We start from the raw sequence: 12,586 nt of genomic DNA on the forward strand, positions 1-12,586 counted from the left end.
TTGAGCAGGCAGACATTGAGAAGGAAGTACTGGAGTTTTATGGAAATCTTATGGGCAAAGCTGACAGAGGGCTGGAAGGAATTGATATCAAAGTCATGAGAACTGGGAAACAACTGGATAGAGAACAAAGAAGTAGGCTCATTAGCCCTGTTACTGAAAAAGAGGTGGAATTAGCCCTCAAGAGCTTGGGAGATCTCAAAGCCCCGGGGACTGATGGATTTGGAGCCAAATTTTTCAAGCATTCATGGCACATTGTAAAAGAGGATATCATGAGAACTATAAACAGATTTTTTGAGAAAGAAGAGCTGGATCCTAGAATTAACACAACTTTAGTGACACTGATCCCTAAGCATGACCAGGCCTGCAAGCTTAAAGATTTTAGGCCTATATCATGTTGCAATACTACTTACAAAATTATATCAAAAATCATGGCTGGGAGAATTAGTAGTGTGCTGACCACAGTAATAGGCAGACGCCAGGCAGCATTCATACCAGGACACAAGATTCATGATCATGTACTAGTAGCCTATGAGCTCATCAGAGGATACAGTAGAAAGGGTGGAGTACCTCGATGTATGTTGTAGATGGATATTAAGAAAGCATATGATTCGGTTGACTGGTTGGCCCTAAAACAAATTCTGGCTGAAATTGGATTCCCTAGAAAGTTTATAGGGTGGATCATGAAGGCTGTCACAACAGTTACCTACCAATTCAATATTAATGGGCACAGAACCAGGAATTTGCAGGCTGCTAAAGGTTTGAGGCAAGGGGATCCAATATCCCTGTGATTGTGATGGAGTATCTACACAGGAAAATGGAAGAGTTAAAAAGCTGCCCTGAGTTCAAATTCCACAACAAGTGTGAGAAAGTAAAGATGATTGATCTAAGTTTTGCTGATGACTTGTTGTTATTTTCTAGAGGTGATGCTAAGTCTGTTCAGCAGCTGATGGGAAAATTCAACAATTTCTCTAAAGCCACAGGGTTAACTGTCAATCCAGCAAAGTGTAGAGCTTTTTTTGGTGGTATGACAAATGATGAGCAGAAAGGTATTGAGGATGTGACTGGTTTTAGTAGAGGAAAGCTGCCTTTTAGGTACCTAGGTATTCCTTTGACGAGCAAGAAGCTTAGCTATCAGCATTGCCTTGAATTAAGTGAAAAAATTGGGGGTAGAATGAGACATTGGAGCTCCCATCTCCTAAGCTATGCTGGCAGACTACAGCTAATTCAAAGTACCTTATTTGGGGTTGCTAATTACTGGACTCAGTGTATACCCTTACCTAAATGTGTTATAAAAAATGTTGGGTCTCTGTGTCGTACTTTCTTTTGGACAAGTAAAGGAGAAAAGACAAGGAAATCCCTAGTTTCTTGGAGTAATGTATGTACTACTCAGCAAAAGGGTGGCTTAAACATCGTAAAGCTGGAAGCATGGAACAAGGCGTGTATGGTGCGACTGTTGTGGAATCTCTGCAAGAAAGAGGATAGTGTATGGGTGAAATGGATTCACACCTACTATTTCAAAGAAGAGAGTGTCATGGATACCCCAACCAAAGATTCTTTCTCTTGGATTATGAAAGAGATTTTACAGGTTAGGGATCAAGTGAAAATGTTGGATTGCTGGAAATCATTGGGGCAGAGGAATGATTGCAAAATAAAGGAGTTTTACTTACATTTCCTGGCTCAGTCAAACGATGTTGATTGGAAGGGGTTGCTCATGGGGAACTATGCTAGGCCTCGTGCGAAGATGATGCTTTGGTTGGCATGCCACGGCAGGCTAGCTACAAAAGATAGGCTAGTGAAATTTGGTATGATAAAGGAGGTAAATGTTAAAACAAGAATTGTTCTGATCAATAATCTTAGTTTTGATGATAACAATGTATATGAATTTTGCTCAAGATAATGTGGTACTCTAATCCTATGCAATTTCCTTTTCAGGAAATATATAAAGAGTATGCACAAATCAGCGCTAAGAAGCTTTGACTCAGAAGGTTCAGTATGCAACTTCAGCACATGGTCTGGCAAGACATCAGAAGATGGTCAAGCAGAATCAGAACATGGTCTATTAGAAGCATCAGAAGAACTTGAGTTCAGAAGCAGAAGCACTGAAGTCATGGAATCACGCTCAGAAGCATATCAAGATCAGAAGATCAGAAGATGCTCTGCACCAAGCTGTTTGTACTCTGATGATTTTCAACGTAGTATTTACAAAGAACAAATCAGAATCAAGTACTAGATGGCAGGCTACGCTGACTGACAAAAGGAACGTTAGAAGCTATTAAAGGCAATGTCAGTAGTCACAGCAAAAGCAAGGCTCGAGGTAGTTGACAAAACAGTGAAACATTAAATGCAATGCTGTACGGAATACGCAAAGCATTAAATGCTCCCAACGGTCATCTTCTCAAACGCCTAAATAAATGAAGTTCTGATGAGAAGCAAGGTTACAAATTTTGGACGCACTTTGAACGAATTCTGAACTATCTCTGATACTATCTTGCTGTTCACTTCAAAAGCTATCAAACTTCATCTTCAACCTCACTACATTACTGTTGTAATACCTTAGTGAGTCTAAGCTTAAATCTGTAAGAGAAATATCACAGTTTGTGATTATCGCTTTTAAGAAGCACTTGTAATTCTCTTAGAATTTGTTTACATTAATTTGTAAAGGACTAGAGTGATCGGGTTGTGATCAGTATACTCTAGAGAAGTCTTAGAATGTCTCTAAGCAGTTGTTCCTAGAGTGATCAAGTTGTGATCAGAAGACTCTAGAAGACTTAGAAGTTGTCTAAGTGGAAAACCATTGTAATCTCGTGTGATTAGTGGATTAAATCCTCAGTTGAGGTAAATCACCTTGTATAGGGTGGATTGGAGTAGTTTAGTTAACAACGAACCAGGATAAAAATACTTGTGCAAATTATTTTTATCTTACAAGTTTTGAAACTACACTTATTCAAACCCCCCTTTTCTAAGTGTTTTTCTATCCTTCAAATGTTACGTGACAAGAGGAGAGAGAAACTATGACAAATGAAGTGATAGAACAGTTATCTAGGAAAGGCGCCTCTTCACAGAAATTGTTAAGAATCGGTAACCTTGCTTCTCCTCAGAACTTCATTTATATAGGCGTTTGAGAAGATGACCGTTGGGAGCATTTAATGCTTTGCGTATTCCGTACAGCATTGCATTTAATGTTTCACTGTTTTGTCAACTACCTCGAGCCTTGCTTTTGCTGTGACTACTGACATTGCCTTTAGTAGCTTCTAACGTTCCTTTTGTCAGTCAGCGTAGCCTGCCATCTAGTGCTTGATTCTGATTTGTTCTTTGTAAATACAACATTGAAAATCATCAGAGTACAAACAGCTTGGTGCAGAGCATCTTCTGATCTTCTGATCTTGATATGCTTCTGAGCGTGATTCCATGACTTCAGTGCTTCTGCTTCTGAACTCAAGTTCTTCTGATGCTTCTAATAGACCATGTTCTGATTCTGCTTGACCATCTTCTGATGTCTTGCCAGACCATGTGCTGAAGTTGCATACTGAACCTTCTGAGTCAAAGCTTCTTAGCGCTGATTTGTGCATACTCTCTATATGTTTCCTGAAAAGGAGATTGCATAGAATTAGAGTACCACATTATCTTGAGCAAAATTCATATACATTGTTATCATCAAAACTAAGATTATTGATCTGAACAATTCTTGTTCTAACAATCTCCCCCTTTTTGATGATGACAAAAACATATATAAATGATATGAATTTGCAATCAGAATAACAGACGGCAAAAGACAATTACACAGTTATAGCATAAGCATATAAACATAATGTGAATGTGTCTCCCCCTGAGATTAACAATCTCCCCCTGAGATTAACAATCTCCCCCTGAGATGAATAATCTCCCCCTGAAATTAATACAAGAAGAATTTTATAAATAAAAGACTTCCCTGAGTATTTCAGTAGAGACGTTCACATATGCTTGAATTTCAGAACATTCACTGCTTCTGATTTCTGCTTCCATAGGACAGCTTCAGAACATTGAATTTCTTTAGATCCTCAGAACATTCACGGCTTCTGATTCCTGCTTCCATCAGACAGCTTCAGAACTTGAATTTCTTTGATCCTCAGAACATTCACAGCTTCTGATTCCTGCTTCCATCGGACAGCTTCAGAGCTTAAATTTCTTCTTACATCACTTCATGCTAGATTGTATCAGAACATTGTTGAATGTACCAGAGCATCATCAGAGCATCTCTACATCCTGAAATGTTACAGAACAAAACTAAACGACAAAAGTCAGCATGAATGAATCAGAACATAAAATATGTTTTAGAACACATAATATGTATTAGAGCCATATAAGCCATATAGAATGTATCAGAACCATATTCTATCATCAGAATATTTGAACATTCTTCTTTCTTGCTTCTGATTCTGAAGCTTCATAGCACTCATCTTGCTTCAAGAATCCAAGAACTTGATTCATCTTGTTGCTTATTTGATCTTGAATCTTCAATTCCTGCAACAACACAACTTAGAAACATATGAAGCTTGCAGCTTCTGTTAGTAATGTGGGGACTTTCTTCCCGGCAACTGCTAATATAAATCAAATCATTTATCACTATTTCTCCCCCTTTTTGTCATAACATCAAAAAGAATGTAAAAGATTCAGATGTAAGCACAGGACAAATGGAAAGAGAAACAAATAGGCATTGATAAAACAAGCAGAAGTACAAGAGTTATGCAGAAAAACAGATGCAACAAACAAACAGAAAACAACTAAGACACAAAGACTAAGACCCTAGCATTGACAAAATCTTGGCTAGTTTCTCCTGGATCCCATCGTTGCTCTCAGCCTGCCTTGCCATGAAGACTCTGAACTCTGCATTGGTCTCATCTTGCCTGTCCAGACGAGAGGCCAGGTCATTTTGATTCTTCTGCATGGCCTCCAAAGTCCGCACCAGATAGGAGGGTTCACCAGAAGAAGAAACTTCCAGACTTCTGTTGACTGGCATAGCATTCTCCACTGCTGCTTCTATGGTAGTCTCTTCAGGGAGATCATCAGAATGTACCACCACATTCTCAGCAGGATGATCTTCTGAAAGAGAACAGTCAATCTCTTCAGCATCTTCCATCTCTACATCTGAGTCAGACTCAGAAATAGCTTCAGCATATTCTGGTTCTGGGAACTCAGAATTTCCATCTTCCAGAGCTTGAAGAATGGTTGCATGATTTGTTGGAGAAGGAGGACCAGCTGCAGCTGCAGGATAGACCACTTCTGGAAAGTCCATATCAGGAGCACTTTCAGAAGGGTTCATTCTGAACCAGTTGAACAGCCCCTGAAAGTCACCAGTCAGAACCATGAACTTTGGTCGCCAGACCACAAGAGTTCTGCAGGGATTCCCAGTTAACTCATCTTCAGGCATCCTTTCCTCAAGAATTCTTCTATTTCTGATGACATGACGATATCTGCCATCGTCAAGTTCTAACAAGAGTCCAGGAGCACCACGTGCTTCAGCAGTGAATCTTCTCTGCACATTCATAGCTTCAACTTGGAAACTCTGTCTAAGAGCTCTCCAGAGGTTGCGAAGAGAACGCTCATCCAGATTATGGTGGTATGCAGTTTCCAGAAGCTCTAACCAACGGTTCACACGATAGTGTAAGAGCTCAAGAAGGACAGGAGTAGCTGGTGCAGGAGGGCGAAAGGTGAAGTTGTAATCAGGGTAAAGACAGGAGTATGGATTTGGGGTCCTGGTAGGTATGGGATATGAGAGACAAGGGTCAGAAGGAAGAGGGTTAGAAGATGAGGATGGAATATCTGAGGGAATTATAGTAGTTGAGGGAGTGGGGTTCAGAATTATAGGGAGTGGGGGTGGTTGCAGGTTAATTTGTGGAGGTGTGATGGGAGTAGATGTTTCAGAGGGAAACAGCAGAATGAATGAGGGAGATTCTGAGGGGTTTGGGATGTATTCCTGCCTGGAGTAAATACCTGTCCTCTTAGCTCTGAAAGGATCCACCTTAAGAGGGTCAAAGGTGACCTTCTTCTTTTTAGCTTCTTTCTCAGCATCTTCTGCTGCTTTTCTTTTCAGTTGCTTCTCTCCCTTCTTCTGATCCTTCTTCCAAAGATCAGTCTGAGAGGGAAGCACTCTTCCACGTATCCATGCAGGATCAACGGAAGCTTGCGTCTTCACAGAATCTTCCAGATAGTGCTTAACAGATTTAACCAGTTCAGCTTGAAACATGGTTGAGAAGCCTTGAACAGGGACTCTTCTGATAGGGATATCAGAGAGAACAATTGGAACAGAAATAATTTCCTTCACCAGTTTCATTCTTAAGAGACTCCAGCAAATCACTTTCAATCAGAATATCTGAGATCATTCTGCCGTAAGGGATAATATTCTTCGAAAGATGAGGATACTGCTCCCGATACTCATCCCTAGATTCTTCAATAGCCAGCTTCAGGTTTTCAAAGAGTATGTTGGAAATATTAAGTTTAATGCTCTTTCCAATACAATAGAGAGTATACTTCTGATCTGGATTGATGAAAGTGGAAGAGAGAGACTTCTTTCTATGGTGAAGAGAACCCATGATGATCTCAGCCCACACCTTAAATAGAGGTCTCAACATGCCAGTCATGTTGGAGTTAATACCAGTGACGGTTGAGATAAGTTTCGCAACTTTGTACCAATCAACCCTTCCAGCAAGAGGGCCAGTTTCACCATCTTCATCATCAAGATTGTACAGTTTTCTGATCAAAGATTCAGTGATCACAACTTCATGCCCTAGCACGAAAGAGAGAATGGCGGTTGGAGTGACGGTTGCGTGTGCCCAGAAATCTTTCACAAGAGCGGGAAAGACTGGTCCAACCAATCTACCCAAATAGTTAGCCCATCCTTGAGTCATAAACCTAGCTTCTGGCTTGAAAGCATATGCAGCCAAGTCAGCAAAGTCCACAGGGGACTCACACAGTACTTCCATTTCCGATGGAGACAAGGAGCAAGTTTTCAGAGGAGCAAAATCAAACTTGTTGAGAACCAGTTGAGATGAAGACATTTCTTCAGACCGAGAGTTACTTGAAGATGGGTTCATGATGAATGCTAGGTTACAGATGAGTAAACTAGGGTTTATGCAAAAATGCAGAAAGACAGAGAAAGAGGGTGAACGATGAAAAACTGAACGCAAAGAGAGATAACTGAAAGAGGGAAAAAAAACCGAAACGTTTGAAGAATATAAAATAGAAAAAAAAAAGAAATGATGAATGGCATTTAATGTTACGTGACAAGAGGAGAGAGAAATTATGACAAATGAAGTGATAGAACAGTTACCTAGGAAAGGCGCCTCCTCAACTGCACGCATGTTTGTCCAAATAGGGTAGACACGTGTTACCAACTGGAATTAGTTGACAGCTGTATTTTTCTGAAAAAAAACTTTACGCCTTCTAATTCTGATCACTGCTCCTGATTGTCATTCTTTAGAAATGATCTTGTTCTAATAGGATCATCTTTCTTTCCAAGGATCACATCTTCTGAGTGAGCTAAGGCAAGTCTAGGTGATCTTCTGATAGTTGGTTCTTCAGAAATTCTCAGATTTTCCAAGGATGCAGCAACATGATCTTCTGATTCTTTGCTGCTTTGGTTTTCAGCTTCTGAAACTTTTCTTCTGGGTTCTTCAACTTCTGAGATATCAATATCAGTATCTGCAAAATTCTCAAACTGCTTTGGCTTTTCAAGACCAAGCTTATCATCAAACCTGATATTGATTGATTCTTCTACAATCAATGTTTCAGTATTGTATACTCTGTAGCCTTTAGAGCGTTCAGAATATCCAAGAAGGAAACATTTTTGTGCCTTAGAATCAAACTTACCAAGATGATCTTTAGTGTTCAGAATAAAACAAACACATCCAAAAGGATGAAGATATGAAATGTTGGGCTTTCTGTTCCTCCACAATTCATAAGGAGTCTTATTTAGAATAGGTCTTATAGAGATTCTATTCTGAATATAACATGCAGTGTTTATTGCTTCTGCCCAGAAGTGCTTAGCCATATTGGTTTCATTGATCATGGTTCTGGCCATTTCTTGTAGAGTCCTATTCTTTCGTTCTACAACTCCATTTTGTTGTGGAGTTCTAGGACAAGAGAAATCATGGGCAATACCATTTTCTTTGAAGAACTCCTCAAAGAATTTGTTCTCAAATTCACCACCATGATCACTTCTGACCTTTATGATTTTACACTCCTTCTCAGTTTGAATCTGAGTGCAGAATTCAAAGAACACTGAATGAGACTCATCCTTGTGTTTTAAGAACTTTACCCATGTCCAGCGGCTATAATCATCAACGATGATTAATCCATATTTCTTCCCTTTGACAGATGCTGTTTTGACTCGGCCAAACAGATCAATGTGCAAAAGTTCTAACAGCTTTGAGGAAGAGACAACATTCTTAGACTTGAATGCAGGTTTGGAGAACTTGCCCTTTTGACATGCTTCACAAAGAGCATCTGATTTGTATTTCAGATTAGGGAGTCCTCTGACAAGATTTAGTTTGTTAATCTGAGAAATCTTTCTCAAACTAGCATGTCCTAATCTCCTGTGCCAGACCCATTGCTCTTTAGAAACAGACATAAGACAAGTCACCTTCTGATTCTTAAGATCCTGAAGATCTGTCTTATAAATGTTGTTCTTTCTCTTGCTTGTAAATAGGATAGAGCCATCCTTCTGACTTACAGCCTTGCAAGACTTTTGATTAAAGATTATGTCATAACCATTGTCACTTAATTGACTTATGGACAATAGGTTATGAGCTAATCCATCTACTAGAAGAACATTAGAAATAGAAGGAGAGTTACCAGACTTTATAGTTCCTGAGCCAATAATTTTGCCCTTCTGATCACCTCCAAACTTCACTTCTCCAGCAGATTTAAGCACCAGGTCTTGGAACATAGACCTTCTTCCTGTCATGTGTCGCGAGCATCCAGAGTCCAGGTACCATGACATGTTGTGCTTTTCCTTCTTTGCAACCAAGGATATCTGCAATAGGAATAATCTTTTCCTTAGGTACCCACAATTTCTTGGGTCTTTTCTTGTTAGTTCTCCTCAAGTTCTGATTGAACTTGGGCTTAGCAGAATATTTAACAGGAGGAACAACATGATATTCTTTAGGTTTGTCAGTATGATATTTCTTAGGATGTGTCACATGCTTCTTGGTGTGAACAGTGTTAAACTTCTGTGCATGTGAAGTGAGCCTAATATCATGTGCATGGCCATATTTGAACTGATCATACAATGGCTTGTATGTGATCTTCAGATCATCAATAGGTTCAAATTTATGTGAGGTATCACCCTCATAGCCAAAACCAAACCTTCTGTTTCCAGAAACACCATATATCATAGAAGCAAGATGACTTCTGCCAATACTTCTAGATAAGAACTTTCTGAAGCTCGAGTCATATTCTTTTAGAATATGATTCATGCTAGGAATGGATTTTTTTTTGTTTCAGAAGGAGATCCCCTATCTTTGGATAGATTTAAAACTTTTTCCTTCAGTTCAGAATTTTCCACTTCCAGCTTCTTAGTTTCAAATTCAAACTGCTTCTTCAGCTTTTTGTATTTGATACTAAGATGAGCCTTGAGTTCCAGAAGTTCTATTAAACTGGAAACTAACTCTTCTCTAGATAGTTCAGAAAATACCTCTTCAGAATCTGATTCTGATGTAGATTCTAATCCATCATCCATTGTGGCCATTAGTGTCAGATTTGCCTGCTCATCTTCAGAGTCTGATTCTGATTCTGAATCATCCCATGTTGCCATAAGACCTTTCTTCTTATGAAATTTCTTCTTGGGATTTTCCTTCTGAAGTTTTGGGCACTCACTTTTGAAGTGTCCTGGCTCATTGCATTCATAGCACACGACCTTTTTCTTGTCATATCTTCTGCCTCCAGAAGATTCTCCTCTTTCAGACTTCTTTGAGCTTTTGAAGCTCCTAAACTTCCTTTGCTTGCTTTTCCAGAGTTGATTGACTCTTCTGGAAATCATGGACAGTTCATCTTCTTCTTCTTCTGATTCTGATTCTTCAGAATCTTCTTCTTCAGCCTGAAAAGCGTTAGTGCATTTTTTAAAATTAGATTTTAATGCAACAGACTTACCTTTCTTCTGAGGTTCGTTTGCATCCAGCTCTATTTCATGGCTTCTCAAGGCACTGATAATCTCTTCCAACGAAACTTCATTCAGATTCTTCGCGATCTTGAATGCAGTCACCATTGGGCCCCATCTTCTGGGCAAGCTTCTGATGATCTTCTTTACATGATCAGCCTTGGTGTAGCCTTTGTCCAGAACTCTTAATCCAGCAGTCAGAGTTTGAAATCTTGAAAACATCTTCTCAATGTCTTCATCATCCTCCATCTTGAAGGCTTCGTACTTCTGGATTAGTGCAAGAGCTTTGGTCTCCTTGACTTGAGCATTTCCTTCATGAGTCATTTTCAAGGACTCATATATGTCATGAGCCGTTTCCCTGTTAGATATCTTCTCATACTCAGCATGAGAGATAGCATTCAGCAAAACAGTCCTGCATTTGTGATGATTTTTGAAATCTTTCTTTTGATCATCAGTCATTTCGCTTCTTGTGAGCCTTACACCAGTAGCTTTAACAGGATGTTTGTAACCATCCAACAGAAGATCCCATAGATCAGCATCCAGACCAAGAAAGTAACTTTCCATTTTATCTTTCCAATATTCAAAGTTTTCACCATCGAATATTGGTGGTCTAGTGTAACCATTGTTACCATTACCATTGTATTGCTCAGCTGAGCTAGATGTAGATGTAGATGTATTTGTTGGAATTTCACCAGCCATCTTTTACTGAAGCGTTTTTCTCTTCCTGAATCTTTTCTAAACACGGTTAAGTGCTTGCACCTTAGAACCGGCGCTCTGATGGCAATTAAAGGATAGAAAAACACTTAGAAAGGGGGGGGGTTTGAATAAGTGTAGTTTCAAAACTCGTAAGATAAAAATAATTTGCACAAGTATTTTTATCCTGGTTCGTTGTTAACTAAACTACTCCAGTCCACCCTATACAAGGTGATTTACCTCAACTGAGGATTTAATCCACTAATCACACGAGATTACAATGGTTTTCCACTTAGACAACTTCTAAGTCTTCTAGAGTCTTCTGATCACAACTTGATCACTCTAGGAACAACTGCTTAGAGACCTTCTAAGACTTCTCTAGAGTATACTGATCACAACCCGATCACTCTAGTCCTTTACAAATTAATGTAAACAAATTATAAGAGTATTACAATTGCTTCTTAAAAGCGATAATCACAAACTGTGATATTTCTCTTACAGATTTAAGCTTAGACTCACTAAAGTATTACAACAGTAATGTAGTGAGGTTGAAGATGAAGTTTCTGAGCTTTGAATGGAACAGCGTTTTAGCAAGTTAATATTCACAGAAATTGTTAAGAATCGGTAACCTTGCTTCTCTTCAGAACTTCATTTATATAGGCGTTTGAGAAGATGACCGTTGGGAGCATTTAATGCTTTGCGTATTCCGTACAGCATTGCATTTAATGTTTCACTGTTTTGTCAACTACCTCGAGCCTTGCTTTTGCTGTGACTACTGACATTGCCTTTAGTAGCTTCTAACGTTCCTTTTGTCAGTCAGCGTAGCCTACCATCTAGTGCTTGATTCTGATTTGTTCTTTGTAAATACAACGTTGAAAATCATCAGAGTACAAACAGCTTGGTGCAGAGCATCTTCTGATCTTCTGATCTTGATATGCTTCTGAGCGTGATTCCATGACTTCAGTGCTTCTGCTTCTGAACTCAAGTTCTTCTGATGCTTCTAATAGACCATGTTCTGATTCTGCTTGACCATCTTCTGATGTCTTGCCAGACCATGTGCTGAAGTTGCATACTGAACCTTCTGAGTCAAAGCTTCTTAGCGCTGATTTGTGCATACTTTCTATATGTTTCCTGAAAAGGAGATTGCATAGAATTAGAGTACCACATTATCTTGAGCAAAATTCATATACATTGTTATCATCAAAACTAAGATTATTGATCAGAACAATTCTTGTTCTAACAACATTAAATGCCATTCATCATTTCTTTTATTTTCTTTTTTCGTTTTTATATCCGTCAAACGTTTCCCTTCCCTAGAACGTTTCCTTCCCCACATTCCCTCTATTTATTTCTCCATTTCTTTGCTTGTTGCACTTGTGTATCATCATACATCTTCTGTAACTCTGTTTGGTTAATCAATGAAAAGCTTTTTCTGCATAACTCTTGTACTTCTGCTTATTTTATCAATGACTATTTGTTTCTCTTTCCATTTGTCCTGTGCTTACATCTGAATCTTTTACATTCTTTTTTATGTTATGACAAAAAGGGGGAGAAATAGTGATAAATGATTTGATTTATATTAGCAGTTGCCGGGAAGAAAGCCCCCACATTACTAACAGAAGCTGCAAGCTTCATATGTTTCTAAGTTGTGTTGTTGCAGGAATTGAAGATTCAAGATCAAATAAGCAACAAGATGAATCAAGTTCTTGGATTCTTGAAGCAAGCTGAGTGCTATGAAGCTTCAGAATCAGAAGCAAGAAG

The 12,586-nt window shown here is 39.0% G+C and overlaps 1 protein-coding gene across 1 annotated transcript; it reads left to right on the forward strand.

Annotated features, from left to right (window-relative positions):
- Positions 1-584: 584 nt before the first annotated feature.
- Positions 585-2,627, forward strand: LOC131629961 (uncharacterized). Its single transcript, XM_058900764.1, has 3 exons — positions 585-784; positions 919-1,816; positions 2,616-2,627. Exons 1-3 carry the CDS (start codon positions 585-587, stop codon positions 2,625-2,627), a joined length of 1,110 nt encoding a protein of 369 aa, XP_058756747.1.
- Positions 2,628-12,586: the final 9,959 nt, after the last annotated feature.

Source organism: Vicia villosa, unplaced genomic scaffold, assembly GCF_029867415.1.
Source record: "Vicia villosa cultivar HV-30 ecotype Madison, WI unplaced genomic scaffold, Vvil1.0 ctg.000625F_1_1, whole genome shotgun sequence".
NCBI classification, from domain to species: Eukaryota; Viridiplantae; Streptophyta; class Magnoliopsida; order Fabales; family Fabaceae; genus Vicia; species Vicia villosa.